Consider the following 19,048-nt stretch of genomic DNA (forward strand, 5'->3'; position numbering starts at 1 on the left):
CTAGCTGAATTACCCTGTGTTGGCCGTAGATTTTTAAAAACATAAATTCCGTTTTATATGAGGGATAGCTTTATTATATTTCGGACCGTTTTGAAATTTTTATTTTGGAGGTCATTTTAGGTCATTCGAGGTCGTTAGAGGTCAATAGAAGGCCAAACACTGGATTCGTTGATGCAACTGTATTCCTGGGGTTCCTAGCTTTTAATTGACATGCACAAAGCCATAGTTAAAACATTTTCATTTTTGGAGGTCATTTAGGTCATTAGAGGTTGCAAGAGGTCATTAGAAGGTCAAACACTGGATTTGTTGCTGCTACTGAATTCCCTGGGTTCCTAGCTTTCATTTGATATGCAATAAGCCATATTTGAAATATTTTCTATTTGTGGAGGTCATTAGATGTCATTAGAGGTCATTAAAATTCAATTTGATTTTATTTTAGGAATTTCGATCACTAATTAGGCGTGCAGCCCAAAAATTGGAAGATTTAAACCAAAAATGAAGGCAGGCCCCCCCCCCCACATCAAATGTGCCATCTCCACCATCCCCTTCTATTAAATTAAACCAATATTATTTCAAAGATCAAAGACGACCTTCAAATCTCCTTGCTTCTGTCATATTTCGAGGACACCCTGTGGTAAGGATTAAAAAGATTGAAAAAAACTAAATTCTTCCTCGAATGTCGTCTTTTCGAATTATAAACATGGATATTTTAACTTCTTTCCCTTGCACATGTTAAAATATTGTAAAAATTAATTGTATAACGTAAAATTACATATCAAAGAAATTGTTGAAGACAGATATATAGTATAGCTCGGGCATTACTTACGCCCGGATGCTTTTTAACATAACAAAACTTTAAATTAGGGAAACACCAGTAAGGTCTGTAGAAAATTCGCAATTCAATCAAAAGACGTTTACTAAAGGATCACAGTATAGTAGAATTGAAGTATATTAAATACAATCTCGCGGTTCTGGAAAAGAAATCCTGAAGTTCATAAATTAATTTTAGTCGTTGAACCGTAAAGACGCCAAAGCAAAGTAAATGCACTTAAGAATGACATTTTGTATGTTTTCAATTATAACTCCTCTTATTTAAAGGTTATTGAGAAGAACAATCATATTTTGAATATCTAATAGTAATATAAAACAGGATAAATTTTCAATCTTTCATAGTTGTCCGTAAAACCAAATATACGAGGTCACAAAGTCGTATCTAGTATGTCGCATGAATTTGACCTTCTCCTTCTATCTGTCTAGAATCTAGATTGCAGTACTGTATAATGGTACGAACATTTCTTTAACCGTTTTCTTGAACATGATATTCTGGTCCTGAACTGTACCACAAACAAATCAGCCCTCCACCCGCTAAAAACCACCATAGTTGCGCCTCTGCTTTTTATACGTTTCCCTTTTCCATGAATATAATTTTAGTGTTTATTAAATATTCCTGTAACTGTGTTCTCCTTGTTTAATCCTGGAATCCAGTTACTTAGTTCTTATTAGGATGAGTGGAGGGGTTCAGATTTCAATCCTTATACTCATGGTTCAATACCATCATGTACATACAGCTACTACTACACAGGCACATCCAGGCCTTAGTGAAGGTACTGTACACCATTCTTATACTCATGGTTCAATACCATCATGTACATACAGCTACTACTACACAGGCACATCCAGGCCTTAGTGAAGTTGCTGTACACCATTCTTATACTTATGGTTCAATACCATTATGTACATAAAGCTACTACTATACAGGCACATCCAGGCCTTAGTGAAGGTACTATACACCATTCTTATACTTATGGTTCTATACCATTATGTACATCAGGCCTTAGTGAAGGTACTTTACGCCATTCTTATACTCATGGTTCAATACCATCATGTACATCAGGCCTTAGTGAAGGGTCCGTACACCATTTTTATACTCATGGTTCCAGGTTCTATACCATCAAGTACATTCAGCTACTTCATTCAGGTCTTAGTGAAGGTATACTGTACAGTGTACACATGCAGTACAGTGTTTAGTGTACACGAACTAGGAGGACAAAAGTTTATAGTTTCAGTCTTCATAAAAACTGCGGAACGACGGGACAGTTATATTCAAGTATAATGATTTCAAACAGTCCAATATACATCAATTTTTCAGTTTACCCAGACACTGCATTTCACTTATTTAATTGATTGTTTATTTTACATCAAATACACGCAAGTTTGCTTAATTGCTGAAAATTTCTACTTTTTGGTAAATTTATAAAATTTTATTTAAAATAAGTTCTCATGTTAAATATTAAAATGATGTTTTGCTAAAAACTGTTTGCTGTTGCTTTAAAACAAAATACCCCTGCAGACTATGATTTATGTTCCCAGCTGAATATTATCATAAAAGTAAATACTTAAAACATTTTGAACTTTTCACTTTTCAGTAGAAATTATTGGATTAATAAACAAAATGAGGTCTTTGATGTCCAAGCATTGAAGTTAATAAAAAGTGACATGTCTTCTATTGCACTTGGTCAAGCATTCAACAAACATAGATAAATAACAATACAGATAGAACACTAGATGTCGTCTTCTCAAGATTGAGGGGTTTTTCGGATCACAATAACCTTGAGGCAGAAGCCCAAAGGAGTTACGCGCATGCTCTTTCTCTGTCTTGTCGTTCAACGCAGCATGCGCGTAACTCCTTTGTGCTTCTTCTTCAGGGTTATTGTGAACGAAATACGCCCTAAATCTTGAAAAGACGACATCTAGTGTTCTATCTGTATTGTTATTAATCTATGAATAAATAGAACTTTTTCACCAGTATTACTAAGGATATAAAGAACTGAGGAGAGGGGTATAGGGTTGGTTTATATTTTACTGTGAAAATTTCGTTTGAGTGGAATCAAAGCGCAATTCCGCTTCACAAAAATTGAGCGAAATTAGGTTATATATACATACATACATATATATATAACCTAATATATATATATATCATTAATGTAAGAGTTTGCGTTGGAACAACAAAACCTTGCACATAAAATGAGAAATTTGTGTGAAAGGGTTTTTTCATTCCGCTGGATTCCATGGGCGCAATTGGAGAGCCGGGAACAGTTTTCGTAAACAAAATATACCTGGATACCTTGTTTACATATTTTTGTTGTTGTTAGCTCTCATTGGTTGATGAAATCGGAAAAATTTTATTAAAGTTTTTATCTTTTCAGGTTACTCTGATCAATTCGGGGTGAAATAGTTTTTTTGATTTTTTTTCTTCTCAGCCTCATTGAAAATTGAAATAAGAAATAAAAGATTTACCATTTAAAGGAACTAAATTCTTTTCAACTTGATGTTTTGAACATTGGATATTTCAAACTTTGATTATTTTATCTAACAGAATTCCTAGTTTGAAATGTCTAAGGTCTCCCACATTGGATATTAAAGGGATTAGAAAATCAGAGTTTGTGGCAAAAACTCAATTCCTTTGTATTTCTTCTAAGGCTGACCTCAATTCAAAAATGTCCAATGTTTTTAAAAAATATATCAGATAACCCGATTTTGTCTTCTAAATAGCACTATTACATTTTAAAACTTTTTTAACAAAAAACATTTCTGGTAGTAAACCAGAAACCCAGAAAAAAAGTAGGAATTTATAAAAGCATTTTTTTATTTGTTTAGATGACTTTGGACATATCATAAGTGGCCTGAGGGAAATGGCAATGATAGGTATTATTTTTTATCAAAACAAAATGATATTAATAAAATTTATAAATATTTGATTGAGAGGGCAGTGGTGATGACGGAGGGACGGATATAATAAATATTGCCGGAAATAAAATGATCGTCAAGGTATTTTTCTTTTAACTTCATATACAGAACCACTAAACAATTTAAATGCTTTGTAAGCTTTTTTTAAAACTAAATTTGAATCGAATTTTTTTCTAAACGAAACATGGCGAAATATTTCTATTTTACATTTTATTTAAGACCTGATATGTTTTTTTTTATTAAAATCGAATTTTGTCTTGGCCTTTCATGCTCTTCGATAAAAACTTCTATAGCTTGATCGCCGCGGCCGCATTATAGACATGCGTGTTTATAGATTTTGTCTTAATTTTAAATGATTCTAATCTAAAGATTTAGTATATTTTTTTTAACAACTTAAACGGCTTTGATTTTTGATTGCTGTATATAATTACAAAACCGAAAATCTATATAATATGTCAGTTATATCTGACCGAATGGCAGAATTTTTTTTAGGAAACCCATTGGTACCCAAGGGGTAACATTGGCTAAAAATCGGTTTTTTTAAATTAAAAAAAATTCTGAAATATGCAATTTTTTTGTTGCAAAAATCGATTTTTTTATCTCACTGGCTACGCTGGGCACTGAATGCTTACCATCAAGAATTCTATTCATGAGGGTTCTTTCTGTGCTGTGTATGCCATTATCTTTATATTTATTTTATCGAGAAAAATATTTTTATATGCCGTCCAAAAAAAACTTTGCAGTAGGGGAATCAGGAACAATTTTTCGTTTACAAACAACGAGTAATTAAAAAGATCTATATTTCACTATTTTTTTTATTTAAATGTTTATTTATTAAATTTACAAACAATCTCTTAAATCATATTTGAATTTTGTTTAGGTGATTAAAGGATATAGGATAAATGGAGACAGGTATATATTATATTAAATACTATTACTAAAGTTAAAAGTTACTTGGACTCAATCCTACAGATCCTAGCTCTTCATGGCTCACTGCTGGCTCATCAAAATCCAAAATCTCTGTATCATTCTTTTTAATTTCTAGACTCTTTTCTGATACTTTTCTGTAATGATGAGTCTTGAGTAAAAAATAAAAATATTAGAAAAAGCAAATTTAAAAATGTAAAAAAATAAAAATTAGCTAGTGCTTCTCCATAAAGCCCAAATAAATGATGGATCCCTTTTTGGATAGTTGTGAGTCTGCCTGGATAGTTGTGAGTAAAAAGCCAGATTGGTCTGTGCGATAGATCCACATAATTTTACTACTAATGAGGCGCAAAATTTTTATGTAAGATAAGGCATAAATGATACAGGGTTCAGAGGCGTATGAAGGGAGACACCCCACCCCGTAAGGGGCGCTGAACCAGCCCTGGAAAAATTTGTTCTGCCACCCCCCTGGACAAACTTGTTTAACGCCCTGACAGGGTTACCCATGAAATGATACTTGAAGGAAAAACTGTACGGAATTTCTATTGTCTGTTTCCTTATATTCATGATTCTTTTAAACTTGTTTAATCTGTCTTTGCCAAATCATTTAATAAGCCACGAAAAGACAATACTTAAGACAAAAGACTTGTGGATAACCCTGCATATATGTACAAGCGAAAAATGGAGCCTTTAAACAGTGTTACCCACAAAGAATAAGACTGTAAAGACGACTTAACACTCTTAAAATATGACAATTTCAAGGTTAATGTATGTGTTCTGCTTTTAGTGTTTTCTTTAATTTGCTTTTTTAATGACTCGGCAAAGGAAGAAACCAGTTTAAAGTTACTCATCCTTTGATGTTGGTAACCCCGTATTTAAGTTGAGTCCGTTTCACCCTTGACATTTTTTTTTGCATGATCAAGAATAAATGATATATCTACTTTTATAACGTTAAAAATTGAGTATTTTCAAATGTGTTTTTTTTTAATTTAACTGGCAACGCCAGGCACTCCAGCTATAGTTGAATATAAAATTAATCCATTTAATTTTTAAACTGTCCCAAAAATAACAATGACCCACTATGTTCAGATCTGCCTGGGACTCCCACTCCTGGGAGTCTAAGTCCGGATCCTGGGAGCATGCAAGCTGGGACTCCAAAAGACCTCATAGTTGGGAGCAATCAAGACCAAGTTGGGAATCGAAAAGGTCTCATATCAAGGGGCACGGAAGAGCAGGATATTGGGAGCAAAAACACCATGATAAACATTCGTCTTGGGAGCAGAATGCTGGATCATCTTCTTGGGAGCATGATATTGGTGGAGCTTCTTGGGAGCATTCGGCTGGATCCCCTTCTTGGGAGCAGAGTGGAGGGTCAGCATCTTTGGAGCTAAATGAGGAGAAAGAGGAGGGAAGTGAAGAAATCCTCAGTTCGGAGCTAGTTGATCAACTTAAACTTGAAGAGAAAACAGATTCAGGCAAGATACAGTGTGTCCCACATACAATGGCCTATTAAAGAGACTATAAGCGTAATTTCAGTGACCTTACTGACAAGATAACAATGCCTGATTTACAACGGTACCCTTGAAACCTCAATCTGACTCTAAAAGGGTTTAATTTTGATCATTTTTCTAGTCTTTCTTAATAGCAAGAAAAGTCACTTTTGCAGAGAACCCACAAATTAAAATAAACAGTTTTCAAAAAGAAAAACAGTTCTAATTCATACTTGATCAGACAAAGTTTTTAAGGGACTGTTATCAATCATTCTTTGCCATATTTGCATGGAGGGTCACTTTGCCATATTTGCATGGAGGGTCACTTTGCCATATTTGCATGGAGGGTCACTTTGCCATATTTGCATGGAGGGTCACTTTGCCATATTNGGGGTCCAAAAATCGTTCTCTAGGCATATACCGAAACGTGTAACCTATATGCCAAAAATTGAACTTTGCCATGCTGTGGATATTCTTAAATTGTCATATATCATGTTTAGTCAAATTCACTTATTTCAGATTGGAAATATCAATTAAAACTCATGTGGCAGACATTTTATAGACATTTTCCTTTTTTTGTGGGATAACTTAGGCAATTAAAAACAGAAAAGTGGAAAAAATATTTTAAAGGATCTTTTGAGGAAACTGGCGTAGTTGAGGCATCAAGTTCGAACTGGGAACCAACAACTTCCAACGATGTAAGTAAAAGTAAAAAAGTACTAAAAACATTTTACCAATCGTTTCTTTTATAAAGTTTAAGCATAATGAACTGATTTTCTTGTTTACTATGTTGAAATAGCTACGCTTTTTAGAATAATTAAAAATGTATGAATGATTTCCATTTAACAGTTTGGTTTCAATTCAATTTAAAACAATCTCATGTTACCACAAAGTATGAAAGACTGAGATGTTTTCTAAAGTTAAAACATGTAATTTTAACACTTTTAAATATGTTGTAGCACGCCCTTTACGCTAAACTAAAGCTAAGCATGCTCGGGCTGGAGCAGTATTCAAACAAAGAAAATGAGTCTTTGCCACACAGTCTGATTTTCAAATCCCTATATCTTTGCAACACAATTTTGTAGACCTTTTAGATAATTTAAACTATGAATCCTGTTAGTTTAAAGATTCTAAGTTTAGGTTCAACGGGATGAATCGGCAGAGTGGGATTCATGTTGTGTTCAATGCCCCGGAAAAGTCCAAAACAGTAAGAATTTTGTAGATCCAGAAAAATAATATCTGTGGGATGCCTGCATAGAGAATTTTCCGGGGCATTGAATACAAAATGAATCCCACTCTTTCAATCCTAAAGTGTTGCCAAAATTATTTTTTTTTAAAGACGGATATTATTTTGTAAAATTTCATCTGTTTTCCGAAGTTCAGAAGTTTGAGGAGCGTCTGTATCCTGAGATGCTGATGGTTTGCACCAAGTTTAATGGAAATATTCAAGTTAGTTGTCAATAGAAATAAATATGTGAAGTACACCTGCAGTATGGAAACAGTACAACAATATATATATATATGCGTTGCTTTTCGGGTGGTTGTTTGGGTGTTTGTTTGTCTGTTTGTTTGTGAAAGATAACAAGTTTTGCCAAGAAAATGCGAAAAATTTAACAGAAAAATCTACGAAATATGTTCTACTAATTATATAGATACTATGACTTATACTTCAACTTTTCATGGTTTTTATCTGTGAGCATCTTTGTACATAATCATAATGACAAAATACTTTGTCTCTTATAAATATCGCGAATTTAAACAATTTTACGACAATCGAAATTTGTTGGTGGCAAATAGTTTTGATTCTAATTGATATTGTACATTCTTTTTAGAATTATTTAAATAAGATATTACCACTCTACAAATATACATATATTGTTGTATTCTAATGTTATTAAATAATGTTTAACTTTTCAAAACAACTGTGTAGAAATTAGAAACGAACAATATGAACATCTTAAAAGAACAATATTGCAGAAAAATCTACAAGTGATTCATATTGGTGCAGTACCATGCACAATTAATAATTTCAGAGTTATTTCCACTCTATTAACTTTTATTCTCTGTTTTGAAAAATTGTTGTTACTTGTTTTCCTATAAAATAAAATACCGTTTAAACCATGAAAGAACGGAATTTTATGTTATTCTCGTCTCTGTACAAATACTTTGAAAGAATCATACAGAATTCAGAACTTTTGTGTTCTAAATCCCGGGATCAAGCATTGATCAGATTTATGGATTGATATCCCGTGGTTGTCATAACCTGAAGTGAGGGGATCAAACATTGATCCTCAAATTTAAAAGTGCTCAAATTAAATATCTAGATATTTAGCCTTCAGATTAAAAATACTCCACACAAAAGTTGCAACCTCTTTATAAACTATTGTTTAAATGTTTAAATGAAATTAGAATACTAAATTAATAAATCGATTCTTTCTTTAAATTGTTATTTTACACTGCATTTCTACTCTACGTTTCCAGATAAAAATAACTTTAAAACATATTAATTAATTTGTAAATGATAATATTTAAATAAAAGGACTTTATCGACATAATTTCAATTTACCCATTTAAAGAATGGCATGTCCGATTTCAACCGGTACCCTTGAAATCCTAGTCTGAGAAAGAATGATGATGATATCATCGTTTGTCTATCCAAAAATAGATTTTTTTCCAATTGGGAGTTCTCTAGTGTGGATTTCAACAGCAGAGAGAAAAAAGGAAATTGTCCGATTTGACCTCTTTTCTAAATTAAAAACGACGATATCTTCCTTATTGTTGTCAGATCCTGGTTTATAGGGTACCTTTGTGAATCAGACATGCAGCTGTAACTGGAGATCATTCAGAATCCCGTTAACAGTCCCTTTAATCACTTTAAATATCATGATTTGATTTGAAATAAAACTAGAATATTTCAGGATAAAAAGGATAATAATGAGCACGAGAATTCTTGGAAGAAAATCAGTGCATATTTAAATGGAGAAAATACTGAACGTAAACAAATTTTATTTGCATAAATAAAATAAATATTATAGAAAGTTAAAACTTTGTAGCATTAATAGTGACAATAATAATTGATTTACCTTAATCTGGGACCCAATATTCTATAAAGCTATAGAGCTTAAAAAAGAGAACATTGTTTTTTCCATTAAAGTTGATAAATGATAAAAATATTGTTCAAAATTTCTCACTTGTGAACCTCTGTTTATATCAACTAAAGATTTTGTATGAAATAACCAAAGAGAATAGAATATATATTAGAGGGGAATTTAGAGAATCTCTCGGTATGCATTTTTTCAGTCCCTGTCAGCCTGAAAGGGAGTTCAAAGTGTACAAATCATGTAAATGTTCACAAATTATATGCAGAATTTTTTTAAGCTGTTAAATAAACTTTATAATGAATTAGGTGAATAAAAGACATCATTTGATTTATAGTTATAACGGAAAATCATCGTTTTTAAAGTAAAAGTCAGAGAGTCTATGTGAAATGATCATTGGTCAATGATGAAACCAGCCTATTTTATAATTTGGTTTTCTTTTTATATTAATTTTAGATTTTCTATAAAATGATGTTCCAGGGCCCAAAAGGTTATATAGCATAAATATGTGAAGTACACCTGCAGTATGGAAACAGTACAACAAAATGGCCGTTTTACACTTTTTTCTAGTAAATTCCCCTCTAATTTATATTCTATTCTCTTTGGAAATAACTATTTATTATTATAGAAAGACAGCTATCCCAGAATATGCCAATTGTGTACACAATGACCCTAAATAATCTGCCAGATTTCAAATTCACAACCTGCAATTTCCTCACACAAAAGAATGAAGAGGTAAGGACACACTTTTTTGCTTTTTTACTTAAAATATTTTGATTTGTTATTTCAGGGATATTTCTCGAGTTATCCAGCCCCTACAGATCCTGAAGTTTTCTTGGAGGAAGTAAGCAAAGCAGTTTTCTACGTCAGAACCTTTTCTGGTCCTGGAGGTAGTACTCAGGTAGGTTCAGGTACATAATCTGGTCCTGGAGGTAGTACTCAGGTAGGTTCAGGTACATAATCTGGTCCTAGAGGTAGTTCTCAGGTAAGTTCAGGTACATACGCTGGTCCTGGAGGAAGTGCTAAGGTAGGTTTAGGTACATAATCTTGTCCTGGAGGTAGTTTTCAGGTAGGTTCAGGTACATACTCCGGTCCTAGAGGTTGTTTTCAGGTAGGTTCAGGAACATACTCAGGTCCTGGAGGTAGTTTTTAGGTAGGTTTAGGTACATACACAGGTCCTGGAGGTAGTGCTCAGGTAGGTTTAGGTACATACTCCGGCCCTGGAGGTAGTTTTCAGGTAGGTTCAGGATCAGATTCCGGTTCTGGAGTTCTCAGGAAGGTTCAGGTACATACTCCGGTCCTGGAGGTAGTATTCAGATAGGTTCAGGTAGATACTTCTGTCCAGGAGGTAGTTCTCAAATAGGTTTAGGTAACACTCCAGTCCTAGAGGCTGTTCTCAGGTAGGTTCAGGTACATACTCTGGTCCTGGAGGTAGTTCTCAGGTAGACTCAGGTAGATACTCCGGTACTGGAGGTTGTTCTCATGAAGGTTCAAGAAAAGACTCTGGTACTGGAGGTTGTTCTCATGGAGATTCAAGAACAGACTCAGGTCCAGGGCTATTTCTCAGGTAGGTTCAGGTACATACTCCGGTCCTAGAGTTAGTTCTCTTTAAGGTTAAAGTACATACTCCGATCCTGGAGGTTGTTCATAGGTAGGTTCATGTACATACTACGGTCCTAGAGGTAGTTCTCATGTAGGTTCAGGTACATACTCCGGTCCTAAAGGTTGTTCTCGGGTAGTTTCAGGTACATACTCTGGTCCTGGAGGTAGTTCTCAGGTAGGTTCAGATACACCGGACTTAGAGAAGAGGTAGTTCTCATGGTACTGGAGGTAGTACTCAGTTAGGTGAACTAGTTTATCTACGTAGAATTACAAAAGCCTTTTAGTTTCAAAGTATATAATATCTAGAATAGTTCGATGTAATCTGGTATAACTAAGCTTTTATAGAATTTTTCAATTTGATTTCAGATTTTTTTAATTTTCTTAGGATAAGGTCTGGGAGGAGGAGAGTAGAATTCTCGCTAAACAGCTGATTGACGCCGGACTTAAATTCGACGTAACAGAATCCTTTGGAGCTACTTACAGTCAGAGGGAGAAAACTTCAAACAGGAATATTATTCAAACTTACTTTTATTTCTATCAGAGGAAAAATAATTCTGTAATAAAACCATTTTATAATGATCTTTATATTTACGGGACTTTACGCTTTTAAAAGATTATTGATATTTTGTTCAAAATGGCTTAGTTAATTTTTTTTGCCTAATATTTATGATTTTTGTACTGCACAGTTCAGTACAGTACAGTGCAGTACAGTGCAGTACAGTGCAGTACAGTGCAGTACAGTGCAGTACAGTGCAGTACAGTGCAGTACAGTGCAGCACAGTGCAATACAAATGCTGACAGTGCAGTACATTTCAGTAAAGTGCAGTACAGTACAAAACAGTGCAGTCCAGTTTCCAGTTTAAAAGTTTGAATATTTACGTACTTCAGACGGGATGAAGTTATGTTCAGAAAAGAATAAAGATTCTTTATTGTCAAGTGTTTTGATTTAAAAAAATTTAAAGTTAAAAGTATTAAACATATTGGGTTACCTAATAAGGATAAGACAATAAAGACGACCTGAAACTCTTAAAATATGAGGATTTTAAGGTTAAATTAAATTTCCTTTCTTGAATAAAGTCTATTAATGGGGTATTCAAGGATTTGGCTAAAGAAACAAACAAGTTTGAAATTTTAGGGAATCATAAACGTAAAGAGACAGCTAGCATAAATGCCGAAGAGTCGTCTCTAGCGTCTCATTCTTTGTGTGTAACCCTGTAGTTCCCAGAAATTCATTTGATAAGCTTTTTCGTCTTAAGACATTCAAAATATAGATTTTATTTTCTTTGTATTTTTATTTATGATCATAAAGATTTTAAAAAAGCAACATTAGTTCTCGACATAGTATTGTCAGATTTACGAACTAATATGCGTAAATAGAAGATTCAAAAGTCGTCATTGGTGTCAAAGTCATAATCAAACTTCAAACCAGTAACCTGAGAAACCTTTAGGTTTAGAATTTAAAATTGAATTTCAGAATATTGTCTCGCTTTTTTTGGAAGAGACCGTACGCGTAATTTCAAGCGATCTGATTCACAGAGATACCCTTTAAATTTATTTCTGATGTGGAAGATTTTGTCTTGTATCTAGGTTTAAACGTGTTTAATTCTGATAATACTTATTTGTTTTCCTGCTGTAAGAAATGAGAAAGTCACTGTTGTTGAGAAACTACCATTTAGAAATATATCAGTTTATTATAAACATTTATATCTAATTCATACTTGATCAGCTATTTAGGCTACAGTTGTGAATCGCGCATTGTCATCTTTGCATGGAGGATCACATGAAATTACGCTTACAGTCCCTTTAAGGGAGAAAATCTCAACTGATTTAATGAAACCTTGTGTTTTACAATGAATAACGTCCTTAAAGATTTTGAAATTTTTTAAGACCTTTTAATGACCTTGATATTACATAGTTGAGAGAGTAGATTTCTAATTTGCCAACAAAATTATTAAAGTAAAGTTTAACAGTTAACTGTACTTTTTTGCATCTTTGCGCTTTAAAAACGGGGGGGGGGGGGACTCATAATTAATCCTAAGAATTAATGCAAACATAATTTTGTATTCGGGATGATCTGGTACAAACCACTGTTTTTCACAGAATATCTAAAAATTATATCAATCAAGATTTTTGTTTATAGAAACCACTTTAAAGTTTTGGTCTCTGCAGTATGTAAATGGTTCGAACGCGATTACAGGAATAAACTACATTATTGTTATATTTGAAGAAAAGAATACGATTGCGATGCGTTCTCATCAAAATAAATAGATATAATAATTCCTGTTTTCGAAATTCAGATAAACTTATATATGTCTCTTTAAACATCATTTCTCGTAAAATCATTTCTATTATCTGTCATATGTTGAAGTTTTCAGGGCTCTGAATCTCTGTCCTCCTATTGGCTGGATCCGAGAGTCCTTTTCCCTGATTGGTCAGACTCCCTGACGTCACGTGCACCGGTATATATGGAAACTGTCGATTTCAACGCTCAGTAGAACAGTGGCTGTACAGGAGATAAAGACGTGAAACTCACGATCTCTCATGCAATCCTTCTGATGATAATGTTTTGTGAATAATATGGTTGGCGTTTAGAAAACCTTCAAAGAAAAAGAATAAAAGTTCAGGATGAACCGATCAGTTTTTATTCTTGTCATCCTTCAATCACTTTTTACAGCAGGTGGGAGAAAATTTCTAATAATTAATTCTGCCTTATGATGATCATAAAATTATTTGAATTGTAGCTTTTATAATTCCTTAGTTGACAAAAAAACTGCAAGTAAAAATTTATTTTGACTGTAGACAGCTTCAAATCGTCCCCTCCCCACCAATGTCATTTGATTTATTCACCCTTTAGAATTTTTTCATTTTAAGCACACTAAAATCTGTGAAAGTTCCAACATTTAAACCATGCAAAATCTTAACCAAAGAGAAATATAAGTAAAAACCAATAAAAAAACGTTTGTTTTAGCATATATCTCAGGGTTGAATTTAAACATAATATAAGGAAAGCAAACTTTTCGAACAAACCATTTTAAATTTCTAAAAATTCTCAGATTTGTGTGAAACCTTTAAAAAACTAAGAACCTTAAAAGATAAAAACCGAACCAAGGTATTGCCCTTTACTACTAACAGCTGGCAAAAACCTTTTACACACTTTCCATATTGCTACACAGTTTAGGGTTGAAAAATTAAAGAATTGAAATTATGAAGAAAAAAAATTATTAAATTTTTAATGTTTTTTTGATTATTTGATATTTTTTACAAAATTAATTTAACTAAATTTCATTTTTACAAATCTCAGCCTTCCCATTTAAAGGACATAACAGGTAGTGGTGATAATAATTAATGATTTTCTATTTGGACCCCACTTCCCCCCATTCTGGCCATATCATACTCTAACAATACCCTCCCACCCCCTCCACTTTGCTNCACCCTATTTTTAGACAAACTTTTAAAAATCATTTTTCTGCTCTATTAGTTCCAATAATGTTCCAACGTGTTTGTTGTATTGGTTCGTAAATTTTTTTTATTTATTTAGGATAGGCTTGACAGGAGCATTTTTGTAGTGAAAGTATAATCTATCTATCTATACATCTCGTATTCAAGTTAATTATCAACTGAACTAATTATATATACAGTGATAACCAGAAAACTCTGGAAAAGGAAATCGACTTTTAGACTCAAGTTGTGACTTTAATTAGTCTAATAAACATTAGACACAGCAATTATGCAGTTTAAACAGACTCATTTAACTCGTCTTCCTATTCCACAGTTTTCTGGTTATCACTGTACTAAATAAGATCCTCCCAACAACTTATTCTGTTCACAAAGTATTTATATCTTATTTCTATTTTGTTTCTCGTCAATATTGATAAACGTATTTTTTTTAAATCTATGGTTAAGGTTAAAAGAACTTTGAAAAAAAAATGTTTACGTTTTTAGAAATCTTTTTTATGTCAACTTATACTTTTTCTTAGCCTTCAATACTACCTATTTACTTCCATATTCTTTAAAAAAATACAATTTTAGTTTTACAACTTTGTTGTTTACTTTAATAATCATGATTATATATAATATATATATATATATAGCCGGAGGGGGAAAGGGGGGTTGTCAACAGGTCTAACGGGTTCACAACAATAAAAACCGCCACATTCTGTCAGGGGAGGGGGGTGCCTGGCCTGTTGTTGTAAATTCCAGAACATTTTATTTAACATAAATTTATCATTTTTATAATTTACAACTATTTTATATCATTAGTCTTTTTGATAGAAAATGAAACAAATAAATCTCTAATGTTTCTCAAATAAAATCTTAAAACTGGGTTTTGTCTTGAAATTCTTGATATAATGTTCTTTAGGTTTGAACTTTTCTGAGAGCATTAAAAAGGAAAAGAGAAAAAAATAAAGGATTGTGTTGTAATTTTTAAAGGGCTCTAAGTAATTTGCATTTCTAGAAATATAGAATGGATTTGAACAGTACAGCTTGAACTTCTATATGTAGGAATAGATTTGAACAGTACAGCTTGAACTTCTATATGTAGGAATATATTTGAACAGTACAACTTGAACTTCTATATGTAGGAATGGATTTGAACAGTACAGCTTACACTTCTATGTAGGAATAGATTTGAATAGTACAGCTTGAACTACTTTGTAGGAATGTTGTGAACAGTACAGCTTGAACTTCTATGTAGGAATGGATTTAAACAGTATATCTTTCTTCTATGAAGGAATGGGTTGAACAGTATAGCTTGAACTTCTATATGTAGGAATGGATTTGAACAGTATGGCTTGAACTTCTATATGTAGGAATGGATTTGAACAGAATATCTTGTTCTTCTATTAAGGAATGGTTTGAACAGTACAGCTTGAACTTCTATGTAGGAATAGATTTAAACAGTACAGCTCACACTTCTATGTAGGAATAGATTTGAATAGTACAGCTTGAACTACTTTGTAGGAATGGTGTGAACAGTACAGCTTGAACTTCTATGTAGGAATAGATTTAAACAGTATATCTTTCTTCTATGAAGGAATGGGTTGAACAGTATAGCTTGAACTTCTATATGTAGGAATGGATTTGAACAGTACAGCTTGAACTTCTATATGTAGGAATAGATTTGTACAGTACAGCTTGAACTTCTATATGTAGGAATGGATTTGAACAGTACAGCTTACACTTCTATGTAGGAATAGATTTGAATAGTACAGCTTGAACTACTTTGTTGGAATGGTGTGAACAGTACAGCTTGAACTTCTATGTAGGAATAGATTTAAACAGTATATCTTTCTTCTATAAAGGAATGTGTTGAACAGTATAGCTTGAACTTCTATATGTAGGAATGGATTTGAACAGTATGGCTTGAACTTCTATATGTAGGAATGGATTTGAACAGAATATCTTGTTCTTCTATGTAGGAATGGGTGTGATCAGTATGGCTTGTTCTTCTATGTTGAACAGTATAGCTTGAACTTCTATATGTAGGAATGGATTTGAACAGTATGGCTTGAACTTCTATATGTAGGAATGGATTTGAACAGAATATCTTGTTCTTCTATGAAGGAATGGTTTGAACAGTACAGCTTGAACTTCTATGTAGGAATAGATTTAAACAGTATAGCTTATACTTCTATATGTAGGAATGGTTTGCACAGTATGGCTTGCTCTTCTATGTAGGAATGGATTCGAACGGTATAGCTTGAACTTCTATGTAGGAATGGTTTGCACAGTATGGCTTGCTCTTCTATGTAGGAATGGATTCGAACGGTATAGCTTGAACTTCTATGTAGGAATGGTTTGCACAGTATGGCTTGCTCTTCTATGTAGGAATGGATTCGAACGGTATAGCTTGAACTTCTATGTAGGAATGGTTTGCACAGTATGGCTTGCTCTTCTATGTAGGAATGGATTCGAACGGTATAGCTTGAACTTCTATGTAGGAATGGTTTGCACAGTATGGCTTGCTCTTCTATGTAGGAATGGATTCGAACGGTATAGCTTGAACTTCTATGTAGGAATGGTTTGCACAGTATGGCTTGCTCTTCTATGTAGGAATGGATTCGAACGGTATAGCTTGAACTTCTATGTAGGAATGGTTTGCACAGTATGGCTTGCTCTTCTATGTAGGAATGGATTCGAACGGTATAGCTTGAACTTCTATGTAGGAATGGTTTGCACAGTATGGCTTGCTCTTCTATGTAGGAATGGATTCGAACGGTATAGCTTGAACTTCTATGTAGGAATGGTTTGCACAGTATGGCTTGCTCTTCTATGTAGGAATGGATTCGAACGGTATAGCTTGAACTTCTATGTAGGAATGGTTTGCACAGTATGGCTTGCTCTTCTATGTAGGAATGGATTCGAACGGTATAGCTTGAACTTCTATGTAGGAATGGTTTGCACAGTATGGCTTGCTCTTCTATGTAGGAATGGATTCGAACGGTATAGCTTGAACTTCTATGTAGGAATGGTTTGCACAGTATGGCTTGCTCTTCTATGTAGGAATGGATTCGAACGGTATAGCTTGAACTTCTATGTAGGAATGGTTTGNATCTAAACCATTGATTGTATCATTTTAACCATGGAGTTTATCATCTAAACCATGGAGTTAATCATTGAAACCATGGATTGTATCATTTAAACTATGGAGTTTATTACCTAAACCATGGATTTTATCATTTAAACTATGGAGTTTATCATCTAAACCATGGATTTTATCATCTAAACCATGAAGTTTGTCATCTAAACCATGATTTAGTCATCTAAACCATGGATTGTATCATCTAAACCATGGATTTTATCATCTAAACCATGGGTTTTATCATCTAAACCATGGATTTTATCATCTAAACCATGGATTGTATCATTTAAACCGTAGAGTTTATCATCTAAACCATGGTGTTTATTGTCTAAACCATGGAGATTATTATCTAAACCATATTGTTTATTATCTTAACCATGACATTCTTATCTAAACCATGAAGTTTATCATCGAAACCGAATCTATGCGATATTGTGTTAATCTGAACCATGACATTTTTTAACTAAACCAGTTAGAAATGAGTATATAGTTTAAATCGTGAATTGTATCAATCCTTATCTTCAAAACTAAGATCATTTTCTTATCATTATCATTATTATTTGAGAATCAAAGCTCTATGATCATTTGGAGTTTATCCAAACAATTCAACCCTATAGCACCCTCAGCACTGTTTAATGTTTATCCAGACCCATTTACTTGGCTCTGGTTGCTTCTTAATACCTCTGTTGACTCACCAAACCCCATTCAAAGATCAATTAACCCTGTTGTCCTGGGTAATTAAGGCAAAAATATTGTTTTGTTTATTTCCCAAACCTCCAGGGTTTACAATACACCCTATACTTTAATGAAAGGATCGAACAATTATTTGAAAAAAAGTAAATTCCTCAACTTCATGATTATTCATGGCTTAAGGCCCAAGCCCAAGGGATATGGTTAAAGGAATGGGTAGGTGGGGGGTGGGGGGTGGGTGTATGATTGTGTCTGTACTCTGGCATGGTGCTGGGATAAAGGATTCTAGAAATTACGAAAGTATTCTTTAAATCTTATTTTTGTCACGGACCCAGCGTTGAAATTACTGTTGTAATTAAGATGCTTATCTAATATCTCGAAAGACGTCATTTCTAATCAGTGGTATATGAACAAAAATGTTTTAAAGGTACTGTCGGCGTATTTTCAAATCGACCTTCTACTATATTATTTATTGGGTTTCAAATTTAAAAATTGATGATTTTCGTTTTCGGATTCTCTTTTAAAATGGCTTACGAAGGCAACAAGGATTTTGAAAGTATCTCTTCTTAAGATGGTTTTTACCACATACAGGTTTTAATCTACCATTGTAAATTGAGCATGGGATTTTTCTAATCAAGTTTTTTTGGAATAACGTCGGCAGCCTCTGTAAGTTCAAAATAAAGAACATTCTGCTATGATAGAGGGAAAAAAGATACCAATTATAATCAGATATAATTTGGGTCACCGCTTTGTTTCTTCAAGTTTTAATTCCTTTATTTTCGGTGAGAATAAGTATCATATCATATGCTTATGTTTTTATTTTGTTTAATAAATTTTTGTTTGCGTTTTCGATTTAATTTTTAATCCGAATTATTGGTAGAGACTTTAAAGTGGAGAATGGGGGGGGGGGG

General features: G+C 33.2%; 2 protein-coding genes across 2 annotated transcripts in view; both read left to right on the top strand.

Moving 5' to 3' along the window:
* Positions 1 to 580: 580 nt before the first annotated feature.
* On the top strand, positions 581 to 12,146 carry LOC111718031 (uncharacterized). The gene is made up of 14 exons (XM_023493515.1): positions 581 to 634; positions 1,504 to 1,604; positions 3,658 to 3,705; positions 3,764 to 3,828; positions 4,628 to 4,659; positions 5,764 to 6,149; positions 6,795 to 6,862; positions 7,305 to 7,371; positions 7,543 to 7,613; positions 9,083 to 9,158; positions 9,891 to 9,997; positions 10,053 to 10,163; positions 11,250 to 11,371; positions 11,753 to 12,146. Exons 2-14 carry the CDS (start codon positions 1,505 to 1,507, stop codon positions 11,781 to 11,783), a joined length of 1,284 nt encoding a protein of 427 aa, XP_023349283.1. The 5' UTR covers positions 581 to 634; position 1,504; the 3' UTR covers positions 11,784 to 12,146.
* A 90-nt stretch (positions 12,147 to 12,236) lies between these two features.
* LOC111718032 (uncharacterized) overlaps positions 12,237 to 19,048 on the top strand; it is a 35,571-nt gene continuing 28,759 nt past the window's right edge. Inside the window, exon 1 of the mRNA XM_023493516.1 lies at positions 12,237 to 13,541. Coding sequence (XP_023349284.1) covers positions 13,490 to 13,541 — 52 coding nt within the window. The 5' untranslated portion in view covers positions 12,237 to 13,489. The remainder of the gene's footprint in view (positions 13,542 to 19,048) is intronic.

This window comes from Eurytemora carolleeae, unplaced genomic scaffold (assembly GCF_000591075.1).
Source record: "Eurytemora carolleeae unplaced genomic scaffold, Eaff_2.0 scaffold411, whole genome shotgun sequence".
Classification (NCBI taxonomy): Eukaryota; Metazoa; Arthropoda; class Copepoda; order Calanoida; family Temoridae; genus Eurytemora; species Eurytemora carolleeae.

Coding starts and splice junctions, on each gene's coding strand:
- LOC111718031 (XM_023493515.1), top strand. CDS start 1,505: ATGAGTGGAGGGGTTCAGATTTCAATCCTTATACTCATGGTTCAATAC. Junction 4,660..5,763: donor TATAGGATAAATGGAGACAG/GTATATATTATA, acceptor CACTATGTTCAG/ATCTGCCTGGGACTCCCACT. Junction 9,159..9,890: donor AAATGGAGAAAATACTGAAC/GTAAACAAATTT, acceptor TTATTATTATAG/AAAGACAGCTATCCCAGAAT.